General features: G+C 39.8%; 1 protein-coding gene across 1 annotated transcript in view; it reads right to left on the minus strand.

Moving 5' to 3' along the window:
* Positions 1–27,650, minus strand: part of GASK1B (golgi associated kinase 1B) — a 74,874-nt gene that overhangs the window by 25,664 nt on the left and 21,560 nt on the right. Inside the window, exon 2 of the mRNA XM_082243337.1 lies at positions 8,653–8,867. Coding sequence (XP_082099463.1) covers positions 8,653–8,867 — 215 coding nt within the window. The remainder of the gene's footprint in view (positions 1–8,652; positions 8,868–27,650) is intronic.

The following is a 27,650-nucleotide window of genomic DNA, read 5'->3' on the forward strand; positions in this document are numbered from 1 at the left end:
GGATGACAGCAATTATGCCTTAAATAAAATTAGCGTTGCTGCACTAAAAAAAAAAAAAAAAAAAAAACACTGCTGCCGTAGAAGGAATAGCACCTGCGACACAAAAGGGGGACAGCAATTATGCCCTAAATAAAATTAGTGCTGCTGCGCCACAAGAAAAACCTACTGCTGACACAGAAGGAATAGCACCTGCGACACAAAAGGGGGAACAGCAATTATGCTCTAAAAAAAAAAAGAGTGCTGCTGCGCCACAAAAAAAACCCCACTGCTGATGCAGAAGGAATAGCACCTGCGACACAAAAGGGGGAACAGCAATTATGCCCTAAGTAAAATTAGTGCTGATGCGCCACAAAAAAAAAACCCACTGCTGACGCAGAAGAAATAACGCCTACTTCACAAAAGGGGGGATATCAATTATGCCCTTTAATAAAATGAATGCTGCTGTACCACAAAAAAACCCCACTGCTGAAGCAGAAGGAATGGCACCTGCAACACAGAAGGGGGAGTATTAATATTGCAGCAACAGAACCTAATGCTGCAAAAAAAATTGAAAAGAAAAAAAATATCAATGAAAAAAAAATGGGATCAGTATACACCAATACTTCAGTGGCCCCACTACACAAGAATCACAGCACAGCACTACACTGACTGCACTACACTGTGTTATACAAAAATCAGCCCTGTGTTAGACAAGATAAATCAGCACAGCACTACACTACACTGACTGCCCTACACACAAGAATCAGCATAGTACTACACTAAACTGACGGCAGTACACTGTTACACAAGAATCAGCCCTACACTACACTGCACTGACTGCATTTAATATGACAGCACAATCCACTAACTACCTGCCTAATCTTCACTCCTAATCTCCACTAACACACTACACACAGCTGCCACATAAGCAGCCTTATATAGTGTAGGGTGTGGACTTAGCCCCTAAGCCATAAATGGCTAAAGGCACCCTGCCTTTGGCCAATCATGGCTTTGACAGGACATTGTGCTGTGATTGGCCGAAGCATACAGGTCAGGTGCATGCTTTGGTCAAGCATAAGCACTTAATGCACTGCAATCGCGCAGTGCAATATGGGGTGCTCATCGGCGGGCAAACTTCCCTCCGAGCACCACATTTGTTTGCGTGTTCAGCGAACACACGAACACCCAATGTTCAAGTTGAACTTACGTTCGACTCGAATGTTCAGCCCATTCCTAGTTCCTGTGACCCTAGTTCTAAAAATAAGGCAAATACACCAAAAGTGGAAACAGAAATAAGGGACTTTTTTAGGTGCCGCAGATAACCCCAGGAAACAGATATATGACCATTTATATTAAAATGTTAAATCTTTTATTTTATCCAACATAATAAAAATATCCATTAAACAGATCATGGAATAAAAACCATCATCTGTGACTGCAATTCTCTGCTACCCAAACCCTCTCATTAATCAATAGATTTATGAAGTGACAATTCAAATAGGATATATAGGAACGTAACGCGTAAGGGGGGAGGAGTAACGCATGACGTCACCCGCGGCCATCACATTGGTTTGAATTCTCATGCTGTTTTAATGCACTGATTGAGTGCCTTTTTTGTAACTACCTTTTTATAATTGTGATTACATTTTATGAGAATACAGAGAGCACTAGATTGCATCTTATTTCCACAGATACGGAGCCTCAAAAAGATTCCTCTAGTCAAGCTGGGACTTCCACATTTGAGTTTACCACAGAGATCCTGTGATTGTGCTATGTGACCTTTTTTGGTCGAGTAAGTGAGGTGAAAGGCAGTGTTTGTCTGTGGTGGATGGGCTGAACTTCACCATACACTTCTGCATGGTTTATGGAATCACTTTTCAGCCCACAAGTGGCTGAGTTGTTGTCCCGTCACTTTTTCCAGGCTGCCTATGGACTTTATTATTTGTGTGTCACTATTTTATACTATAGGTCAAGTTGTTTACAGACTGTCCATTTGTGCTTTTTATTAGTGTTTGTTTTTAATATGCTGCACTGTATTTTCTACCAATTACATGAATAGAGACTAGTGATCGACCAATATCGTTTTTTTTATTGCCGATACCGATATTTTGGTCATCGCACATAGGTATTGGCCTATATTTTCATACATTAGAATTTTTTTTTTTTTTACAGGTACACTTGTGGAGGGATCTGGGGGTCTAAAAGACTCCAAACCCCTCCTCTGCACTTAAAAGCATTCAAAATGGCTGTTTTGGATGCTGTCATTTTTTTTAATTTGGCGCTGAGTACCCGGAAGTGATGTTTTGGCATCACTTCCGGGTTTTTTACATGGAGACCCGATCAGAGCCGAATGCGGCTTTGATCAGGTCTTCTCTTCGGCGGCCATGCAGGATGGTTGCCTGGGTCTCCCGGTGGGAAGGGAGACCCAGGCAAACCGCGGAAGGAAGCGGGAGGGGGGGATTTCCCCTCCCGCACCTTGTAATGACAGCCGAGCGGCTTCTCAGCCACATCGGTTGTCATTACAAGACAGCCGACCGTCGGCTATGGACGCGGGTACCGGGGTGATGCCTCTAGCTGCAGGAATCACTCCAGTACAAGCACTTTCCCGAAATATTGGCAATATCGGTCACCTTGGTGGCCGATTCCGATATATTGGGGAAAGTGTATATCAGCCCTCGATAAATCGGATTTGCCGATAATCGTTCGATCTCTAATAGAGACTACTTAAAAATGAAAGGCAAAGGGACAAGGGGTAAATTGCAGTATCTGGAGTAGAGGCTTTTGCTTGATGGTAAACTAGAATGTAACTTTGGATGGACTCTTATTTTATGATGAGTGGGTCTTTAACTAGAGGATTTTGTGCCGAGGAATTTGTGAAACAATTTTAAATGTGTCTAACAACAATAATGTATGGTTCTTTTTTTCTTAGTTCCTTTTTTTTGAAAGTGACTATGTTTGCATACAAAAAAGCTTTTGAACAAATAATTGCAGTGTACTTGCAAGTAACACATTACCACCAAGCAGTTATAATATTTTCTCTATAAAATAATTTTCTTTGGTGCACTTATTTCTAGACAAATTCAAGACTGCCAACCAACACCTGGAACAATAAATAAAAAAAATACTAAATGATATGATGTTTAGGAAGCACATGATGACTTTAAATCCTCCAGATTCATAAACAGATTGCGCAGATAACATTTTGGAGGCTTTATAAAGTAATGTGTTGAAAGAAATCAGATTTTGTTGTTCTGTGTAACTCTGACCCTGGATTAGAAGGCTAACTATCTCATATATTTTCCCACTCATTCCACCAACTTGTTGATAGGGTCTACAAGATGAAAAGCAGACACCTATTAATAAGCTGTCATGTATTTTGAAGTGTGACACACGCCAAACTATTTCTAAATGACTTGTACTATGTTTGGGGTCAATATAATCCTCACATGACTTTATATTACATTCCAGACATAGCACAGTCACAAAAGGAGAGTTATGTATGTAATGATCACAAAAGGAGCTAATAAAGTCATAAGCCATCCTATTTTTATCTGTGGGATTCTTTCTCAGCAAACTTATTATACTTCACACAAATATTCAAAAGAGTGTAGGCTGGGTCTATGATAAAATTCAGTTTATCTTTATTAGTTCACTTACAGTTTGTATCCTTTCCAAGCTCTCCAGCTCCTCCATCCAGTCACAGGTGCAGGTTCCTCCAGGATCCGCCACTCCCCTTCAGACTCCTGTAGGACATATGAGGCCACACTCTGTTCTCCTTTGTTCTTTGGACTAAAACAACTTTATCATTCAAGTTTCAAGTTCCAGCAGTGCTTATTCTGGAACCCAAACCACATAATTGTTTTAAACCCAAAGGAGAACATGATGTTCTTGTCCTAGTACAAACAGTGTTATAGCAAAAGTGTATCATTTTAGGATATATATACATATATATATATATATATATATATATATATATATATATATATATACACACACACATATTATGTATACACATACCTACAGTATATCAAGTCCAGTTTGTCAATTAAATATTTCCATCTAAAATCTTTTCAGAAAACCATTCAAAGTGGGTCTTTTTATCAGTGGGCAAACACAGAGTTGGAGGACAGCAGAGACTGGAGATGACTGGAGACCAGAGAGGTGGTGCAACAGAGAAGAAAGCACAAGAGCAGGAAAATGGGAGTTGGAGTGTAAGGGTAGAGAGGGAAGTAGGTGCAGAAGAAGTAATAAAAATGGAGGATAGCGTAGATGATAAACTAAATGGATAACAGAGAACAACTACAGCAAAAAGAAACAACAGCGGAAGGTAGAGAGTGGTCATATGGGAATAGAAGTAGGATATTGGTGCAGCACAGTGGCTAAGTGGTTAGCACTTCTACCTAGCAGGGTCGCCCGTTTCAAATCCAAACCACAACACTCCCAACTCTGTCTGGAGTGCATGTTCTCCCTGTTTCTGCATGGGTTTCCACCCACACTTCAAAGACATGCCAGGAGGTTAACTCGATCCTGTCCAAATCAGACCAGTATATGTATGAATGTGAGATAGGGACCTTAGATTGCAAGTTCCTTGACGGCAGTGACTGATGTAATTATGCAATATATATGTGCATAAATTGATGGTGCTAAATAAGTAGCTTTAATAAATATTGGACATTGTGTAGAGGAGGAATAGGAAGCAGAGGCCAAAATGCACATGTGGAGAATTACAAAACTGCAGAGTAGAATAGGTTTTCTTTTCTAGAGTAAAGGTTCCAAAATATAATTGCCAGTGATCAGTGTGCACAGTCAAGATACACAAGCACACTAAATAAGTGCAGTTAAAACAATTTTGTGTAGTGATTACTTCAGTACTTCACAATTTTCTTTGTCTATTAACTTAATATTTGTATTACTTTGTGTTGTTTTTGAATGTTTAATACAGAGGTGTAACTAGAACCTTCAGAGCCCCGGAGCAAGAAACCATGAAGGGCCCCCCGGACCCCTGGCCTGGGGCCCTTCCTTTCAAGCCTGGGGCTCTTCCCACTGATCCTGGGGCCCTTTACTTTCGTTGCAGGACCCTTTCACAACTTCTGCAGTGGGCCCCCTTCCTGCCATATTTGGACCTGCCCATTGTGGTGGAATGCCAGGGCCCGGTCGCAAGTGTGACCTTGGCGATCCTAAAAGTTCACCCACTGGTGTCAGTAGTTTTTATTTTTTGGTATTTTAATTGTATTTTTTTTTTTTTTTTTTTACCATGTCACTGACTATGAAACTGTCCATTCAGAAAAGGAAGGAGCTGGTAAATTACATATTTACCGACCCCTTCCTGGTTCTCTATTGTGACACATCCCCTGCAGCAGCCAGCAGGAGAGGGAAGGGAGCACAGTGGGGGGGGGGAGTACAGTGGGGGGGCAGGGGAGTACACAGGGGCCCAGAGACAGCAGAACAAAAGTGAACTGGATAGGAGGAGCAGCTACAGGAGGAAAAAGGAGGACAGTGATTTCACTACATACTGCCCCCGCTCCCCTTCTATCCAGGTGTACAAGGGAGCCACACTGGCCCCCTGGAGCATGGGGCTTGGTTGCAATTGCAACCCCTGTAGTTACGCCCCTGGTTTAATACACTCTACGGTTAGAAGGTCAAGCGCAGAGAATAATAGAAATAGACTTTGTACTTGCGACGGGAACTTGTATAGTATTAGAAATTAGACAAAAATAAATGATGTGCTCCATTTGTATGATAGCACATAGATAACATTAAGGCTGATTTACCAATAGAGTTGAGAAATGCCATACAATAATTAGTGTGAATATTCACTTATTTTATCTAATAATGTAAAAAGCAATTTTCAGTTAATTTTGAATACTCAATCAAGTGCACGTGATATAAGTGAATAGAAATTTGCTTTTCAAATGATGCCACTGTAAAGTGATGCCACAGGCATCACTTTACAGTGGTCCATGACATAGAGATGAGACAAAACACTAATTCTGCCAATTTGGAAATACCATAGCACAATAATCACCACTAAGTGCATTTTTTTTCATGTAAAGTATAAAGAATGCCATCACAACTTGTAATTTAACAATTTAAGTTGGCATTTATAATACTTTGGATAGTTGCACATGCAGGAGCCTGGGGCACCAGTCCATTCACTCACCCAGAGATGTATAGTAACTAAGTAGAACTACTTCACTACTGTACTTAAATACCGAAAGGCGGTATCTGTACTTTTCTAGAGTATAATTTTTTTCTCCTACTTCCACTTTTACTTCACTATATTTTTTCAATGATTTCAATACTTCTACTCCAATATTTTTTTTTGTGCTGCATAGTTACTCTTTACAATTATAAAAATTACCACTGCCAGAACAGTAGATGGCAGGTTTCATGAAGCTCAAAACATGTGTATTATCAGCGCATACAAAAATAAATGCTACTGTATGTATAAATAAAAGCTGCATTTGAAATAATAAAAAACAATATGATGTTCAAACTTTTGACTTCTTTCCTTAATAACTACATAACACAGTACTTGTACTTTTACTTTCAGTACTTGAGTAGCATTTTTTTAAAAACTACTGGTACTTTTACTTTCAGTACTTGAGTAGCAAAATTTTCAAAAAAACTACCTGCAATACTTAAGTACAAAAAATGTTGAATACTTTAGTACTTCTACTCAAGTCACTTTTTGATCGAGCACTTTCACTTCTACTCAAGTCACTTTTTGATCAAGCACGTACTTTTACTCAAGTATGGGTTTCGAGTACTTTATACAACTCTGCACTCACCCCATAATGTTCCCCAACCTTCTTTTCTATGCATGTAACCCATTAAACCACACTCTTCTCCACTAGGAGCACAAGAATTATAAACCATTCTATCCATCTCATATGGCAAAACATGTTTTTTCCATCAGCATAGGATTCTATGGAGATTCTAACCAAGTCATACAAATTTCTGTTATTATTTTATTTTTTTTTGTTTCTACTTTCAGATCTAAAACATCTTTAACTTTATTTAGATATGTTTGGGGTACATATCAAATTAGGACCTCAAAACAAATTCAATGGTAAATGGACCAAAAATATTTCAGTTACTAATATGTCTATTTCATATCAGTGCAATGCATCTAGCATTAGCATATTCACTAATTAGCATTGGGGCTTTTGGTCTTTTTCCTTTCCTGCAGGAACTGAACATTCTGCCGTGTAAAATAGAATAATGCAGATTGGTATGAATGAGCTCTTTTTACCAGGATTGCAGCTGTTTCCTCCTTTTCAGCTTGTCGTTGCTCTCATAAATTCTGTGAGTATTGCTACTGGTTGTATGATGCTGTGGTATGTTGTTTGTGACTGATTTATAGGTGTACCAAACTAAACTCAGGATAACTCAAAGATCACATCTTCACTGGTAGTCTACCATCAATCTTAGTTCTGGAAAGGTTGTTTAGTGCTACATGGCAAAATCCTTACTTGTACTTCTTATTTAAAACATTATTTAGCAAGCAAGAAATAGAACTCATGTAGATTAGTAAGTATGTGTTCTTCTATAGTGAAAAGGACAACAAAGAATTAACAACTCATTTATAAAGAAACATACTATTGCAGAAGAAAGCATGAAGATTAAGATACTGTTGGTGGGAGTGGGGTGCTGAAAGGAAGATGTCTTACCACTTGTCAATATAGGTGACATATCTGTCCATATTACTAGTGTATTAGGTCAAAACCCAGTGTTAGTGATCACTAATCACCTTTTTGGAACACCACCACTGCAGTGACCAAGACTGGCTCAGACAGCTGAAAGTAATCAACACTTTCCATTCTTTGGTTAAGGTACCTGCATTGTGATTGGATTATAAAGTATAATCAGTCACTAACTTTACCTATAGAAAGATGAAAAATAAACAGTGAAATGGTGCAGATCTGAGAGGAGAGAGACACACTTTTTTAAAAACATTTTCAGTGCAGCCTGAAAACTTCTTAAAGGAAGCCTGCACAAATTTCTCCAGGAACAAGGAACCAGCCTAAGGAATTAGGAGCCAGCAAAAAACAGTTGTCGCCTTAGTGACCAGTATTACTCCAATTTTATTGACACACAGTGATGTATATGTGTGTAAATGTGTCAACTGGGAAGTATTGGGCCTGACAATGGTGATTATAGAGAAAGGGTATGAAATCTCAACACTTCAGTCAGGGGAAACTACAAGTTCAATGCCTATAGTACTGAAGGTCTTGGAGGTTTCCTACCCCTGTTATGGAGTATAAATCATTTTTAGATAAGCAAGAATAGAAAATGAAGCACCAGACCTGATGCTGAAGAATTTGGAGTATGAAGTACAGGTCCAGAGGTGCAGAGTACCGCGCAGTCTGATCCCTGGACACACAGTGTTATGCTACTGATATGGATTGTCAGCTGTTTTTCTTCCAGACATCTCCTAGTGGTGCCTGAAGAAATGCCAGTCTACAAGACTACAAATGGACTTCAGTGACCACATCATCAGACACCAGTTTATAGTTGCCATTGTGACCTAGCAACCAAGGTTTATGCAGCACCGTCTTAAAGTATAATTATTTATGTTGGATAGAATATTATTACTTAAGCAACTTGTTCATAAAATATCTCTACATATACAAAAATGCTTTTTTTCAACAGGCTGACAGGTTTCCTTACTTGTAGAAGAAAATCAAAAAGTGCCATTTTGGACCACTCATAGTGATGGACGTCTGGACAGCCCAGGTCTGCCTTTGGAGCTTTTCCATTTAACCAACACTTGTGGGAAAGAATTGTTTGGTACGTTTTCCACTTAAGTTTGACAGATGACTGTGTGATGTTATCAGTAGGAGACAAGGAGGAATCCCACAGTATAACTGGACATGGCAGGACATCTGAAAAACAAACAACAACAAAAATAAAACATATAGCAAATTTTACTATGCTTATTTCAAAATGAGAAAATGAGAATCCAGATACTGTCAATAACAACAATTCACATTTCAACTGTTATTCTGTGTCTACAAAACAAAAAATAATATCAGATTGTTTGTTATGGGTAGTCCCCCATTCCTTTCTAGTTTTTAAAAATGAACATTCTTGTAATGTTGGCCAGTTATTTTATCATCACTTTTTAGAGTTTGCTCACTCCATGTCCATTGACCTGTGTTATTCTGCACAGATCAATGAAAGCTCACCATGAAGGCACATAGAAAACTATTGAAATTCTGCATTTTTTGCACTGCACCTCAACTCATGTAAACACATCTCAATGCGTAGAGAGGAATAAAATGTAATTTTGTGACATTTAAAAAAAAAATAAAAACAGGCAAACAGTGCCTTGTAACAACGCAAGATACTGTTCCGTATCACCGTTACATATTGGACACCAGGCACCACACCAAAATGGCTTGTTTTAGACTGAGGGATGGTGAGAAAGAGCTTATGTAGTGAGTTTGTTTCTGTGAACAAATCCCATACTTACCCAGATCCTATACTCACCAGGCCCGAATGGCGTACATCTCACCAGGCCCAGATGGCGTACATCTGAGAGTACTCAAAGAGCTCAGTAATGTTATATCTAGACCACTGTTGCTGATCTTTGCAGATAGTATTTTGAAAGGAACTGTACCAGGTGACGGGAGGAAAGTTAATGTGATACCAATATTCAAAGAAGGGCAGAGGCATGTCCCGGGAAATTATAGGCCAGTCAGCCTGACGTCAATAGTATGTAAACTTCTGGAGGGGATGATAATGGACTATATCCAAGAGTTTGCTAAAGAGAACAACATCATCAGTAGTAATCAGCACGGGTTTACAAAAGGGCGTTCTTGTCAAATCAATCTGTTAACATTCTACAAGGAGGAGAGCTGTGAGCTAGATAGGGGGAGACCAGTGGATGTGGTGTACCTGGATTTTGCTAAGGCGTTTGATACAGTTCCCCACAAACGTTTAATTCATAAAATAAGGTCTGTAGGCATCAATTACAAGGTTTGCTCTTGGATACAAAACTGGTTAAAGGGATGTGTCCAAAGGGTGGTAATAAATAACGCATACTCAGACTTGTCTGGGGTGGTAAGTGGGGTCCCCCAAGGTTAAGTCCTGGGACCAATTGTGTTCAATTTATTCATAAATAGCATTGAGGACAGGATCATTAGCTCAATCTCAGTTTTTGCAGATTACACAAAATTAAGCAGGGCAATTACTTCTCATCGTGAGGCAGAAATCTTACAGAATGACCTGAACAAAATAACAGAGTGGGCAACTACATGGCAAATGAGGTTTAATGTGGAGAAGTGTAAGGTATTGCACTTCGGGACAAAAAACATAAGCGCCCAATATACTTTGGGGGGGGGGGAACCCCTGGGGGAATCAAAAATGGAGAAAGATCTAGGAGTCTTCGTGGAAGATAGACTTGGCAATAGCATGCAATGTCAAGCTGCAGCTGCCAAAGCCGGCAGAATATTAGCATGCATAAGGAAGGGGATGTATTCCAGAGATAAAACTATAATCCCACCACTTTATAAAACACTGGTCCAACCACATCTGCAGTATTCTGTCCAGTTCTGGTCGCCAATCCTCAGAAGGGATGTGTAGGAGTTGGAGAGAGTCCAGAGAAGAGCAACTAAACTGATTAGGGGACTGGAGGACCTTAATTATGAAGAGCGCTTACAAGCGGTGGATTTATTCTCCCTGGAAAGGAGACACCTGAGAGGGGACATGATAGTAATTTACAAGTACCTAAACGGTGATCTCAACATAGAAAAAAAAACTGTTCAGTCGCAATGAATGCATGAGGGCACGAGGCCATAGAGTGCAATTAGAGAAGAAGAGATTTAACCTTAGGCTACTCAGGGGTTTTTTTACAGTAAGGGCTACAAGATTGTGGAATTCTCTACCACAAGTGGTAGTAACTGCAGGGAGTATGTCTACTTTTAAAAGACTCTTGGACGTACATCTCAAGGATCAAAACATTCAGGGGTATGGGAAATAATTAAGTCCACACACACCTACACAGGTTGAACTGGATGGACTATCGTCTTTATTCAACCACAACTACTATGTAACCATGTAGATAAGGATAAAGACAAGGCCCTATCTGTACTGCCTAAAGCTGAACTATGGGCAGGAAAGTTTAAACCTTTTCTTTTTTCTACAAAGTAATTTCTTGTGATTGTAATGCTGTAGCTACTGCCAAAAAAACTACTCGTATCCTACATAATGAGAGCCTTGAGTCCTTTTCCTTTATATCCTGTTTGTATGACCAATGGCTTCGGTGCTCACTCCTTTCCTGGCCACCAATCATTTAACATCTTACTGCTGTTCTACATTAACTAGTATTTACATTGCCGCTGGCTTCAGTGAGAAGACCTAGGTGTTTCAGACCTGTCCCTAACATGGCTGATTTTGGTTCACAGGCAAGGGCAATGGAGTGTGCAGGAACGTTGATGGGTCAGAAGGGAAAAGCAGTTTTCCTAACCCAATCATCTGTCACCCTGGGAGCCAGCATTCTCCTATACACAGTGGTGGACCTGGTTTCCTTGGGTCCTCACCTCCAATGCAGGCAGGTCAGAGGACATGCAACCATCAGGGCACAGGAGGCTGCAGAGACCATTCTTACAGCTTAGAGGAGCTTAGAGGATCGAATTGGTAAAACTGCTTTTCTGTTCCCCAAATGTCAGCAAGCATTTACCCTTGCAGTGTGGGGTCTGCCCCACCACAAGGGAGGAATTTTTCTATCCCTGATGTTTAGCTTTATGGATGAATTTTTAATGCAAAAGAAGGTACTGTTTTTTTGGAAAATTAGACTTGTAAATTTCCAGTTTCATGTGTTTGTAAAGACACATACAGTGGTATCTTTACATCCACTGAGCAATATGTGTGCCAAAATGCATTTACATTCTTTATATGGGGGCTTGTTTATCCATTTCCAAAAACAAAATGTGCCAAACATGCATTGGGACTTTTTATTGAGTTCCCTGCAGTTATGAGTAGATATTAGAGATGTATCTGTAAATGTGATTGAGGTGTCTTCACAATCCACCAAATGAAACATGCTGCTAACATTTGACTGACTACATTAATTGTATAATATTAGCTATCTACCAAAAATTCAAATATAAAAGCTCTGAGTTACATTTTTTACCTCAGCACTGAATTTCATAGAAAGCTCTGATATTTAGCTTGCAATTTATAATGTAAATGGCAAGTCTTTAATCACTACCTTGACATCCAGCATATTTCCTTCTGGAATACGCCCTCATCACCCTCATCCTGTCTGGGAATTCAGCTGGGCATACTGCTGCCATAGTGAACTATGTAATCTGAGAACTAATTTTGTACATTAAAGTGATGTGTAGTAAGATATCTTCAAAGGAGAGATGTCTTTGTTGTAGGATAGGATAAAATGCCATTACATTGTTTTAACATAAATAACTAACAAGTATTCAAGCTCCCTAAGACATGTTACTAACATGAAAATCTCAACAGACATTTACAGCAGATCGTATTGTAGAAGCTTACTTATCCGGATAACATCCAAGACCTCAAATAAAAAAACAAAAATTTCCACTTGTCACAATGACACATGCCAGGAAAAAAAATGATTCTCATAAGAATTTACTTTTGAGTATTCTCTTCCACAGTGAACAGTTTTACCTCCCTTTAATTTCAACCTAATTACAGCTCAGTAATTTGTTTTTAAGTGGTTCCTATGATCTTTTGATTGGTGGTTTCTTGAGTTCTATGAAATAAATGCAGCTTTCTTAAACTGGCAGATGAAGATCATTATTATCCCAACTTATAGTTTGAGTAAGGCCTCAGTCCCCAAAAATCTTTGCTATGTTGAAATCTATGCATCATGTTTAGGCAGGCTACATACGTTACAAACTGATTGCACAATCTGCTAAAGTTAGGTTGAATTGTACTAAAATGAAAATATTTTATGATCAAATTGTTAGAAAATTACTTGAAAAAAGAAATTGTACAGTGCATTTTTTTGTCACCCAATCTATCTGGCCAATCATAAGGCGCTTTTCCACTGCATGGAACCGAACGGTTCGGCTCGCTTTTGTGCTTTTCCACTGCTGGTACTGCATGGTATAGTGTAGGAATGGTACGGTACGGTGGCGCTTTTCCACTGCATGGAACCGCATGGAACGGCACGGCTCTCAAAAACAGTACCTACTCGATTGTGGTTCCAAGAGGTACCATACCCGGTACCATATCCCACAATCCTTTGCATGCAGTCACTACTAGCCACTGATTGGTCAGAGAATCCCACCCACCCAGTTGTTATCCCACCCACTTAACTTTAGTACTACTTTAGTGGAAAAGCAAACCATACCGTACCGTACCGAACCGTTCCAACACCGTACCATGCGGTACTAGCAGTGGAAAAGCAAACTGGGCCAAGCAGGGCCGAGTAAAGCCGAGCCGGTACTTGCAGTGGAAAAATGCCAATAGAGATCTGTCATCAGAAGCCCTGCTGACTGGCTCTTGACAATCTTTCCAGGGCTATGACTTGGCTTTGGAGTGTGAATCCCTGCACAACAACAATAGAAGGTCTATGGCCTTTTGTAGAAACAGACCTGCCAGTGGTCATTAAGTGGGTAAAGATGGCAAATATCTCAGTTTTTGTGTAAGTACAACATCTGGAGAGATTTCAAGTGTCAAAATGTATACTTTTTGCAATTGTCTAATCAGTGACTTGGACAGTCTTATTGGATCAATTACTTTCTGGGGCCCACAAAAGGATAAAAAGATTGGGGCATAAAGGAAGCTTTTTCTGGCTAATTAAGCTAATAGCAAGTATCTGATGTCTGCTGTTAATTTATTTTTCTTTTAAAGGTTTAAAGTGGAGTACAGGTTCCCTTTTAGCTAAAAGTCAATGGGATTGCACTAAAATTGTAAACATAATTAAGTGTAGCGCAAGCTTTTTGTTTTATAACGTGATCCCCAAAACAATCAATTTACGTGTACACAAATGTCTGTGTTCCTTTATATAATAATAAAAGTCCAAAGTCTCTGTCTTCAGTGTGCGTTATTTGAGTTTTGTCACCGTGCTTCTCCTCCAGTGCAAATGTGTCACTTAAAAAATGTATTCACCACCAGTGCAATATTCCTTCACCATCCACACTAACTGCTTACCTTTATATTTGAGCCATTTAACAGTAAGTTTTAAAAGCTCATTGCCCCTTAAATAGGGCTATTGATCTCGTTTACACTAATTGTATTAAACTTCTATAAACCATATGCCTCCAATTTCTCCTCCAGCAGCAACAGCTCAAGAAAAACAAAACAGCTCTTATAGTACAGTATATAATAAAACCATTCCCATTTATTAAAACCAAAAATAGCACTCCCAAAATAAGTGCACTAAATCCAATGCACACAGAACAATTGCCCCCTAATCCATAGATTCCCCCCTTAAGCATCAGCATTAGTCCCATGTAATGTACAAGATGGCTCACTTCCCGTTCTGCCTGTGTGTGTGATGACGTCACTTGACCACATCACTGATGCGTTTCATCAACTAAATGTGACTCTCTCAAAGGGAAGAGGGCTGTGATGTGCTTGCAAGTACTTTTAAGATTTGGGCTTGCACTAATAGCTGGAAAACAACATTCTGGGCTGATGGGAATAATTGACAGCAAGTTCTGGTGCTGCCGTGTCATCATTCCTTTTTTTGATGCAGGAACCAGAAAGCTGATCCCAGCACAGTTTGAATAAATATACTGAACAAAATTATAAACATAATACTTGTTTTTACCCCCATTTTTTCATGGGCTAAACTCAAAGATCTAAAAAAACAGGATTCAACCGTGAAGAGAACACCTCTCCAAAGTGCCAGACGCCATTGAATGTGAGCATTTGCCCCGATGAGGACTACAAGAATGTAGATGAGCTTACCTGAGACGGTTTCTGACAGTTTATGCAGAAATTCTTTGGTTATGAAAACCAATTGATGCAGCAGCTGTCTGGGTGGCTGGTCTCAGATGACCTTGGAGGTGAAGATGCTGGATGTGGAGGTCCTGGGCTGGTGTGGTTACACCTGGTCTGCAGTTGTGAGGCCGGTTGGATGTACTGCCAAATTCTCTGAAACATCTTTGGAGACGGCTTACGGTAGAGAAATGAACATTTAATTCACGGGCAACAGCTCTGGTGGACATTCCAGCAGTCAGTATGCCAATTGCATGCTCCCTCAAAACTTGCGACATCTGTGGCATTGTGCGGTGTGATAAAACTGCACATTTTAGAGTGGCCTTTTATTGTGACCAGCCTAAGACACACCTGTGCTATAATAATGCTGTCTAATCAGCATCTTGATATGCCACACCTGTGACGTGGATGGATTTTTTTGGCAAAGGAGAAGTGCTCACTAACACACATTTAGACAGATTTGTGAACAATATTTGAGAGAAATAGGCCTTTTGTGTACATAGAAAAAGTCTTAGATCTTTGAGTGCAGCTCATGAAAAATGTTAAGTATAGTTTCTGCAATGAAAAAGTATATATTTGGAGGGGCTAGTCTACTGTTAATCAATAAGCTAAGGGGCTATGTTTTAGGATTAAGGGCACTTGTTGAGGGTTCATTCTAATGGGAAGGCAAAATCAGGTGTTTAGATTAGGTGTTAAAAGTTTTGTTTCAGTATCAGTGGTTACGTTTTTTGGAGAGAGATCAAAGCTCTCAAATCAAATTAATACCAAATAAATCCTTGGCCTTCCTCCCCACTAGTTCCGATTGTGATGACTACTCCATCGAGACTACTCTTCTTACCAGTGTCTGACAGGTTTGGTCATCACCTCTCTCCATGATCCTGGCTACAGACATATTGAAAAAGATCTTAGAGGATGTCCATGACCACTATAACTGCTGAAAAGTGTTTTTTCCTCTTTAAAATGGACAGTCTATTTAAAGACTCATTTTGCTTTTGCCAAAGTGTACAAAGGACTTTGTGTGCAATTTGTGATAAGTGATACACCAATAAAACATGGAAATTATTACCATTCCATATTTAAAAGCAAATGTGTTAACAGCAATAATGTGACAAAGACTTTGCACAATAGTATCAAAATGGAACAGACACATTTTAAGCCTGAGTCACCTTCCTGAGGAAACCGCTTGGAGATAGCAAAATGCAGACCTGCTAGATACACACACGCAACCTAAACCTAATGACTTCTTGTCCTACCAAAACAAATTACATTTTTTTTCTTTTACAGTAAACTACACTGCTTCCCCTGAACAAGCAGATCCCCAGATACATAATGCTATGGAACATTCACATTTCATTAGTATCTTGGCTTAGCCTTTTGTAACTTTTTATTTAGAACAAGTAGTCTATTAAGGTTTTCAGTCATCCAGCATATGGGATATCAAGGGATAATACATCATCATCATCATCAAAGACAACTAGATTAATTCAAATACCTTCTATAGTTCTTGAACTGGAGGGATTTCCCTAAATTTTATCCCACTACTTGGATGACTGAAAACATTCATAAACATCATACAATACTGGGGAACAATTTAAAGTGCCCCCCAACATTATATTTCAGCTTATCTTTTTTTAGATGTGGTGACTGCATTCATTTTCTTATTTTCAGCTTTTTTTCCCTTTATTATTGCCTGTCGATCTGGCCATTTTTCAGTTTAATTTAACAGACTAAGCTGCCCAGCAAAAGTGGAAGTTTGAGTGTTGAGACAAACCATTTGCCAATGACAGGGATGTTTGCAATAGTCAGCTTTTATTTTTTATGAGAAACCTTTTTCCCCAAAAAGGAAAAATAACTGTTGCTATAGCTGCTTAAAAAGTGTTACTAAATCCACATCAATAAAATCAATCTGTATATGCAGCAAAGCATGTTTTTTTATACTCATTGTGGAACCTAAGGTGTTAATTCTTTGCATTGTGTATAAAGGCTGTTTGATCATGTATCTCTGATTCTCTTTTTTCACTGTCTCCAAAAAATAACCTGATGTTTACAGAGCCAGGGGACGGGCTGCACAGCCTCAGTTTGGTGTGTTTTGCTAGAGAGTTTTTTTTTTTCTTGGGAGAGTGCATGTGATCAGCACAGGGCCAATTAACACTGTCCAGACAAAGGATCAGGGGGAGAATGAAAATTCCTCCTACAAGCTTTACTAGGATGAAAGTCACAAGGCTGCTATATACTGCTGATAAGAAAAAGGTATTTATCTGTATATATTTACTAAAATAATTGCATTTCCATGTTCTGTGGGAGACCAGTAGTAGTAAATGCAGATTCTGGGTTTAGTTTAAGTCCATCCAAATCTGCTAGTGCATGTCTTTTTTGGGGTGTACCCCCTTCTTCAGGGTCCAAGCAGTACTAATACACAAAGTTTTAACAGAATGTTAGTATGACAATCTCTGAGAGAAGAAAAAACACACAAACATACACAGCAATGGTAATTAAACTTGGATAGTTAGTGAGATAAGGCAAGGAGAGAGGGTGGAAGAAGTTGTAAAACTGTCAGATAGTGATTCAGAAAACTGAGGCCCACATTTAGTCCGTTAGCTTTTGTGTCAAATAGAATTATCATTCTTCTTTCAAAAATGTCCTTCCTTGAGCTACTTTTAGGAACTAAAATATTCAAGTCTTGCATAGTGTGGTCTTATTGTGTGAAATGATGTCCCACAGGTGTGCAGAAACCATATTCCTTATGTTCCCTAATGGTTTGTCTGTGTAAATTAATTTGTTTTTTTGTAATTTCTGTTTTTTTTTTCTAACATAAGATCCTTTGTTACATTTTTTTTGCACTGGATGAGGTACACAGCATTACTGGAGGGGCATCTGTATGATCCGATAATAATAAAGGCCTCTTTTGTGTGTGTGACATTTTTTAAAAGATTGATTTGGCTGCACAGTTTGCAGAATTTTTTGTTGCAGGGCTCGGTTCCTTTATTTGTGACTTCATAATCAGAATGAAATTTCCTGCTGATTCAATTATGTCTGAGGTTAGGTGGTTGTCTGAAAGCCAGTATTGAGGGATTGTTGGAATATTTCTTTTAGTGTTTTATCCTCTGTTATGATGGGTTGCAAATCTTTGATTATCTTTCTTATCCCTTCAAGTGCTGGTACACATTTTTTTCTTTTTGTATTGGAGAAGGTTTTCTCTTCAGGTTTTCAGGGCTATGTTTACGTTTGTATTGATACTTTTTTCCTTGTAAACTTTGTTATGGAAAAAGTCTGCTAGTACTCTAAGGCTCGGTTCACACTACGTCGCTCCGACTTCGGGGGCGACTTGTGAAGTCACGTGCAGCGCGACTTTGGCACGACTTGCACAGACTTCATAAAATTAATGTCTATGCAAGTCGCTCCAGGTCGCCCCGAAGTAGTACAGGACCCTTTTTCTAAGTCGGAGCGACTTGTGTCGCTCCTATTAGAACGGCTCCTGTAGCAGTCAATGGACCGCGAATTTGCATGACTTGTCAGGCTGACCAAGTCGCCTGACAAGTCGTGCTAGTGTGAATGGAGACTAAGATGTTTATTTCTGACTTCTTGGTCCATGCATATTCTGTGGTATCTTATAGCCTGGCTGTGTATGATGGCCTATTTGGTGTGTTGGGGGGTTGAAACCGTGGAGATAGTTGCACCCATCAGTGGGTTTCCTGTATATTGAGGTGTGTAGCTTGTCATTCCTGATGTATACTGTGGTATCTAGGAAATTGAAATGTGGGCTTGAATAGTCCATTTTTAGTTTACTTGATGGGTGAAATGTGTTGATGAATGAGAAAATTCTATTCAGATTTTCTTCACCTTCTGTCCAATAATATGATGAAAATATCATCAATATAGCGAAAGTATCTGTATGGCTTTTGTTGTATGCTGTAATGGAACTTGTCTCCCAGGTCAGCCATAAATAAGTTTGCATATTGGGGTGCCATTTCACTTCCCATAGCAGTACCCACACACAGACAATATCATTATGTCATTAAGATGTCATTATTGAAGGTGAAGTAGTTGTGTGTTAGAATGAATTCAATGAGCTGTGTAACATCCTTGGCACCGCATTTGTGGTTTGGTGGGGATGATAAAAATCTGACATGCAGTATTCTCATCCTTGTGAGGAATGTTACTGTACGAACATTCTATACTCATGGTGACTAGAAATGTTTTGGATGGTAATTACTGTATACTGTTGATCTTGTTCAGAAAATCAGTTGTGTCTTGCAGGATACTGGCTGTATTTATGACTATTGGTTTTAAAATTTTTTCTACAAGGACTAAGATTTGTTCAGTAAGTGTGTTCATATCTGTTATGATGGGTCTGCTTGGATTTCCTGGCTTGGGGATCTTGGGCAGCATGTAAAAGTCCCTGATTTCTGGATTTTACAGAATCACACTGATAAGTTCTGAATGCAGGTGGGTTGATAGTGGTTAAATGAGACCTTTTAATTGTTGAATAAAAGTCTGGGTCGGATCATAATCCAGTTGTTTATGATAAGCAGCATTTGCCAGTTGCCTCTGGCCGTCTTGTATGTATTTGTATCAATCACAACTGTTCCCACTTTATATGGTGGTTTACTAGAAACAGCCTGATTGTTGTGTAAATCGTGTATAGCCTTTCATTCCGGAGTTGAAAGATTGTATAAACTTCTTCTTTTACTAGGTGGATATCATCTATATTAACAGTCTGTTAATGTAGGTGTCCAATTTGGTGTTATGTTCTTGTGGAGGTGTGAAGTTGCTGCTTTTTTTTTGTCACATTCTATTGGTATAGGGTTGCTATAATTTCTGTGAAAATAGTCTCCTGAACAATTTCTCCATATCTGAGAATAATTATTCAATTTGGTGGTTGGGCAGAATGTAAGGCCCTTAGAGGGAACTATTATTTCTGGTTCAGAAAGTTTGTGATAGTACACATTGATGATTCCAAGTTCCTCTGTCATATCTACATTTTCAGTCAAGTCAGTGCATTCATATGGGATACTTAGGATTCTGGATTGGCTTCCAGGTCACTGGTAGAAGGAAGTATAGATGTGTTGTTTGGATTGTATCCAAAGAGCCTGCTCTTGGTATAGTTTCTAGAGCTTTCTTTTGCTTCTTATTCACAGCAAGTTTTAATTTGGTTAGCTTTGGAAGGATCCAATTCTGTTAGGATTTAAAAAAACTGACTGCTTTTATTTCCCAATTTTTATTCTTTAACCATACAGTTTGTGTATATGGTTGCTCATTAGTCTTTCGCTGGTACGTCTACAAAGTCCTTCTGCATATGAAGAGTTAGGTGTATTTTCACAAGGATTTTTTAATCCCGAGGCCATGTGGTATGAGATTCCTCTTTTTGCATCTTGAGAGAAAAAAGTCGTCACTGTTATGGCACTTTTCCACTGCAAGTACCGGCTAGTACCGGCTCGGCTCTACTCGGCCCTGCTTGGCCCGGTTTGCTTTTCCACTGCAGTACCGCATGGTATAGTGTCGGAATGGTTCGGTACGGTACGGTATAGGTTTGCTTTTCCACTAAAGTAGTACTAAAGTTAAGTGGGTGGGATAACAATGGGGTGGGTGTGATTCTCTGACCAATCAGTGGCTAGTAGTGACTGCATGCAAAGGATTGTGGGATATGGTACCAGTTTGGTACCTGTTGGAACCACAATCGAGTAGGTACTGTTTTTTCAGAGCCGTACCGTACCGTTCGGTTCCATGCAGTGGAAAAGCAAACCTATACCGTACCGTACCGAACCGTTCCGACCCTATACCATGCGGTACCGCAGTGGAAAAGCACAAAAGCGTGCCAAACCGGTACGGTTCCATGCAGTGGAAAAGCGCCATTACTCTGTGTTTCCTTTGCAATCAGGCTTGAGGTCATTGTAGCCGTATTAGTTCTTACCATTCTGCTTAACATTTTGTGAATCAGTACTGCTTGGATCTTGAAGAAGGGGACATACCCCGAAAGCTTGTCCTGAAAAATGTTATGTTAGTGCAAATAAAAAAAGTATCACGGACAGTACTCAATTGTCTCTTTGCAATCAGGTTAGTTAACTGCTTCTTCATGTGACTATCTTCCATCATGCTTGAAGTGATTGTAGTCGTATTAGTGCACTTGTTACAAAAACAATTGACAGTGACTTTTTTTTTCTTTCTCTTTTTGTGTTACCCCATCCCACTGGACATAAGCATTATTGTGGCAGCACAGGGATGGACCTTGTTCGGTCCAGCCACATACATGTGTCGCTATTTTCTTGTTAGCAGCATGCTCAGTTGAGCCTAGCACTGTTACTGCACTCTCCCCGACAGCTGCTAGTCACAGAAGAATGATTGGGAGTTGGTAGGACAGGTTCCTAATAATGTAGTCACTGGTTTCTGTGACAGTCAATCAGGAATGACATGATTAGAAAGCTCATGAAAATCCCCAGGTGTTAAGGTCAAACAATGCCGTTGACATTAAGGGATCAATACTCCCTTAGACCATCAAGTACACCTGTGGTTTTAGTTTCAAATCTCTAGAATACAGTAGTGTGCTAAAATCCCAGGACCCCCTAAAAACATTTTCATGAGTCCCTGCAGTGGTTGGTGGCTTATAATTAACCTCTGTTTACATCCCCTAAACATTTTTGGACAGAGCTGGACATTCTTTATTGCACTCCTATTTTCATCTCCTCAAACACTTGTCTACCTAGGTATTTTTAAAAATGTCATGGTAGACAAGTGGTTAAATCACTCACAGCTGCTGCAGCAGTTCTGGACTTGATACTGGCTTTAGGAGCCAGCAAGGGGCTTTCTGACCAAATTGATTTGGCAGCTGTAGAGTGGCCTAATTAATTTTACAAGGCTGTCAAAGGCATACTCCCCCCTCCACCATGACCACCAGAGGCTCCTACGGTGTTCCCTGGGCTCTCATGTTCCCAGGACCGTATCAAACAGCTTCCCTGGAGTAAGCAGAAGGAACTCAGAAAACATCCAATTCCTGTATCCTTGTGTGACTAATGACCCTGAAAGCAACATATATTACATCAATTCCGGGGTCACAGCAGTCATTCTTAGTGCAGCTGAAGCCGCAGATATTCCAACACGATCTGTGCTAGAATAGGTGCATTGGAGAGCATGGAAGACATTTGGGGTCTAATAGACTCCTAATGTCTCCATAAAGAGTACCTGTCACCTGCTCATGCTATCACACAGGGAGCTTGTTAGCCCCTTTGTGATAGCATCAAAGTAAAAAAAAAAAAAACGAAAAAAAAAAATGTTTTTTAAACAAATTTAAAGCACCCCCATCAGCCCTGCACAAGCCTTATATAAAAAGCACATGCAAACATTAACTGTGCCACACATGTGAGGTACATTTGCGAATGTCAGAGTGAGAGCAATAAGGCCCCTTTCACACGTGCAGACCATTTGTCTGGTTTTCATTTATCTGTTGACGCATGAAAATCAGACAACAATGCATCTCTGTAGAAAAATGGATGTAAATGGATGATCATCCATTTACATCAGTTTACATCCGCATCCGTCAACAACCGTTTTTTGGAACAGATCAAAGCCCTATTTTTGTCTCGTTAAAAAAAAAAAAAAAAAAACTGACAAAAAACGGATGTAAACAGACAAACGGTTCATTTTTGCATCCGTTTTTGCATTGGTAGTGGAAGTAATAAAACTGATGTACAAAAACTGATGAGAAATTGATGAGAAGCTGAAGAAAAACTGATGTAAACAGATGAAAAACAGATATAAATTGATGAGAAGCTGATGAAAAACTGATGTGAACAGATGAAAAAATGATATTTGAACAAACATGACTGAATTGATGAAATGAGTGATCTGCGTGTGTAAGGGGCCTTATTCTATGGCTGTAGTTCACAACTAAGGGCTCTTTCACACGGGCGTTCCGTTTGTCTGTTTTTCATCCCATCCGCGGGCGGATGAAAAACGGACATAATGTATCTCTATGTAAATACGGATGTCAGCGGATGATCATCCGCTGACATCCATTTTTCGTCTGTTCCGTTCAGTTTTTTTGAACGGAAGAGAACCCTATTTTTTCTTCCGTTCAAAAAACGGAACGGACGCAAAAACGGATGTCAGTGGTGTCATCCGCTGACATCCGTATTTACATAGAGATGCATTATGTCCGTTTTTCATCCGCAAACGGATGGGATGAAAAACTGACATACGGATCGGATGACACAAGTGTCATTCGTGTCCGTTTCAATAAAAAAAAAAAAGGAACTGATCGGGCATAAAAAACTGAACGCCCGTGTGAAAGAGCCCTAACTCTAAACTGATGACCCGTAAAAGCATTTTAAAGCGTCGTCTATGGAGAACTTTGGGTACTATAGTTTTTTGAGATTCAACAGGTGTGCGCAATTTTAATACTAATACTTGGTATTGATTTACTCAATGCAAACCCATCTTTTATATTTTACCAAAACATTGGGTACAATATTGTGTTTGTTGGCACTATAATTAATTTTAGTGTTTTTTTTTTTCCCTCCGAAAATATGCCTTTAATAAATAACTGTGCAAATATTGTGCAACATAAAAAATTACATCTACCACATTTTGGGGGTTTGCAGTCATTTTTAGCAAAAATCCAGATTTAACATATGTGCAAAAAATTAGAAAAACTGCCCTGGTAGAAAAGTAGTTAATACTGTACTTCTATACAGGACCTATGTATATATTTTTACAGTGGTGGCCATTGTAATTGAACAATTACAAGTTGTAGTCAGGCAATTTGACTTAGATATAGGCAAATACTTGATGCACTGAAACTGTACCAAAGGAAAGCAGCTTCACGGTCAACTTAAACTTACGATGTTTTGGCCAGCAGATTGGTGATCAGCATACACTTATCTACTCATGAGGTAGCAAATTTACAGTTTATTCTCAGACATACTTCGGAGCAAATGCCTACAGTTTATGGCCAATCAGCTAAAATTGGGGGTGCAAAGATTTAGTATAAGCTAGGTTAGGCAGCGGACATCGTGTATACTGCATGTCCAGTTTTACATTAATATCCTTATTCGCACTTGTTCTTTAACTTTCTGGGAACAGATTGTGTATTGTGTGTGCTGATCAACACAACAACCTGAACAAATAGGAGTACATTCCAGAACAAACAGCTAGATGGCTAGCGTTTCTGTGACCACAGACAAATTTACATTTACACATCTAAGTAAATGACCCACAATAACGTCAGGAAGAAGGAATTACAGATTAGCAGTTGCAATCCTAAAAAAAAAATAAAAAACAGATCATGTTAGTAGAACTTAAGCTGGTCATACAAGAATAGAAAATCGAATGAAAAATTGAGCCAGTAGACACGTTTTTGTATTGTTATTGTGCTTACTGCAGTAGTCGGTTTTTGTTTTCAAGATCAAAAACAAATGAAGAAACATGTTAGAGTATTTTATTTTTTTTTATTCAAACAAACAATTTTCTAATTATGTATAGGTCACTCTTTAAAAATCTTTAAGTGAAATGTGCATGAGCAGTAGGGGTAGTAGTAGTAACTGATTAGAAAAATACAATCTTTAATGTTAAAATTTATTGTAATTAATTGATGAAATTCACAAGAAAACTTCTGATACCCTGTGTGATTTTGTGCATCTAAACAGATGCTAAAATTTATAGTATTAATGTCAGCCTTTATATCTCAATTATTGTGGCTAATGTTCTATCAATCTGATGTTAAATAATATGTCACCTCAACATTTTTTATTCCTGATATGTGTCTCTTGTATCGTGTACTTTTGCTTCTTTTGTGTGACATACGGTGATCCTGCTGGTTACGCTGCTTTTCCTATTTCAAACTGACCGCACTAGGCATGACAGCACATCCATCCCAGTGTGGCCAGTTTTCTGGCTGTGCTTGGAGAACAGCCTGCCTCTCCTCCAATGATCAGACTTGAGGTGACATGCCACCGCTGCACAGGCTTTCACTTGGAAGATCAGTGTACTGCTGCTTCTCCACCTCTACCACTACCACCCCTACCCCCTGCCCCTTATGCGGCTGAGAACAGAGATTATGTGATCACTTATAAAACAAAGAGAAACGAAAGGTATTTATGATATTAAATATACTGTATGTAGCCGGGGGTGGACTAAAGTTATCTGACATTGCAGACTTGTCCTCTACCTTTCCTCTATTTTCCCCTAGTGCTGGGTTCGGATTATATGCATCATACTCCTGAGCCTAGAAGAAAGCATTCTGGGAACTGTAGTCTCCTGAACAGAGATCACTGAACTGCAGAGCTAACAATGAACTACACCTCCCAGCAGGCCATCTGCTCCAGGGGAGAATTGTGGGAGAGACTATAAAGGGATCTGCTGGCCAGGCCCACGATCTCTTGCTTCCCGGAATCCATCGAGTATGCACCGGTTCGCCACTGTATAAGAGGATCGCGGCCTACTAAGCGATACCCACCTTCTGCAGTTTCAGCCCAAGCGGGATGGACGTTGCTCGCTATGCCAGGGGTACCCCAGCAGCATCGCTGATCGCATCGGAGTCGGTTGGCTCACTGAATCAGCAGACCACAGCCATCTCAGCTGGCTTTCAGTGCAGAGAGTCGACTTTGCCTGTTCTTAAAGAAGTCATTAAAGGTCCTCAGGATTGGTGAGAGGGCACTTGCCCAAAATCCAGTTACCAGTCACTAATACATCACTCTGAAAACTGTATACAGACACCTTATACCTGGATCGCTTACCATTAGTCAGAACAAGCCGCCCTGCATTGATTGCCTATCACTGTGCCATCTCTAGGAATTCTTTGTTTTTTTTTAGCTCCAACTGCCGGTGAAGATAATTGCAAGGCCTTGAATTCTGAACACTGCTATTTTATTGCTCTTAAGAGGGGACATGCTCCTGGTATCTATAATACTTCATCTCTCATTAGGATTAAGGTATTATAGGCTGGCCTAGGGTTCCCCCTTAGCAGTAGTACTACTCATAGCAACCAATAGCTTTTTTGAGAGATCCATTTACCTACTGTCTGTTATTGTGTACATACGTGTCATTCATTGTTTATTGCTAATTGTCATTTAACTGCTCTGAGGACTATTTCCACTGAGCCCAGACTGTTTATCCAGGGCTTGGCTGACTAATACCCTTTTTAAGTCTCTTCTCTTAAAGCAACTGCATTGTGTCAGGAGGGCTGGAAAGTTCACAGGGTCAAGGCGGCACAGAACATGCAATTACAAACAACCCCTTTGGGGGCAGTGCTACATGTATATACCGTATATACAGTATCTCACAAAAGTGAGTACACCCCTCACATTTATGTAAATATTTTATTATACCTTTTCATGTGACAACACTGAAGAAATGACACTTCCAATGACCAGTATGAGAGAGTGAGAGCGATAACACCAAATTTAAACACCTGCTCCCCATTCACACCTGAGACCTTGTAACACTAACGAGTCACATGACACCAGAGAGGGAAAGTGGCTAATTGAGCCCAATTTGGACATTTTCACTTAGGGGTGTAAACACTTTTGTTGCCAACGGTTTAGACATTAATGGCTGTGTGTTGAGTTATTTTGAGGGGACAGAAAATCTACACTGTTATACAAGCTGTACACTCACTACTTTACATTGTAGCAAAGTGTCATTTCTTCAGTGTTGTCACATGAAAAGATATAATGAAATATTTACAAAAATTTGAGGGGTGTGCTCACTGTTGTGAGATACTGTATATACACTGCTCAAAAGAAATAAAGGAACACTTTAAAAACACATCAGATCTCAATAGGAAAAAATATCATGCTGGATATCTATACTGATGTGGACTGGGTAATGTGTTAGAAGCGAAAGGATGCCACATTGTTTGATGGAAATGAAAATGATCAACCTACAGAGGGCTGAATTCAAAGACACCCCAAAAATCTAAGTGAAAGAATGATGCAGCAGGCTAGTCCATTTTGCTGACATTTCATTGCAGCAATTAAAATAGTACTGAGTAGTTTGCATGCCCTTCCCCACCTGCTTGTATGCATGCCTGACAACGTCAGGGCATGCTCCTAACGAGACCATGGATGGTATCCTGGAGTATTTTCTCCCAGATCTGGACCAGGGCATTTCTGAGCTCCTGTATAGACTGGGTGCAACATGGCGGTGTCGGATGGACAGAAACATAATGTCCCAGAGGTGTTCTATTGGATTTAGGTCAGGCGAGCGTGGGGGGCCATTTAATGGTATCAGTTCTGTCATCCTCAAGGAACTGCAAGCAAACTTTTGCCACATGAGGCCAGGCATTGTTGTGCACCAGGAGGAACCCAGGACCTACTACACCAGCGTAGGGTCTGACAATGGGTCCAAGGATTTCATTCCGATACCTAATGGCAGTCAGGGTGCCATTGTCTAGCCTGTAGAGGTCTGTGCATCGCTCCATGGATATGCCTCCCCAGACCATCACTGACCCTTCACCAAACCAGTCATGCTGAATGATGTTACAGGCAGCATAACATTTTGAATGGCTTCTCCAGACCGTTTCACGTCTGTCACATGTGCTCAGGGTGAACCTGCTCTCATCTGTGAAAAGCACAGGGAGACAGTGACAGACCTAACAATTCTGGTGTTCAATGGCAAATGCCAATTGAGCTCCACGGTGCCAGGCAGTGAGCACAGGGCCCACTAGAGGACTTTGGGACCTCAGGCCACCATCCTGAAGTCTGTTTCTAAAACATTCACACCTGGAGGTCAATTTATAGGGCACT

Source organism: Pelophylax lessonae (assembly GCF_965119305.1).
Source record: "Pelophylax lessonae genome assembly, chromosome: 1".
Lineage (NCBI taxonomy): Eukaryota > Metazoa > Chordata > Amphibia > Anura > Ranidae > Pelophylax > Pelophylax lessonae.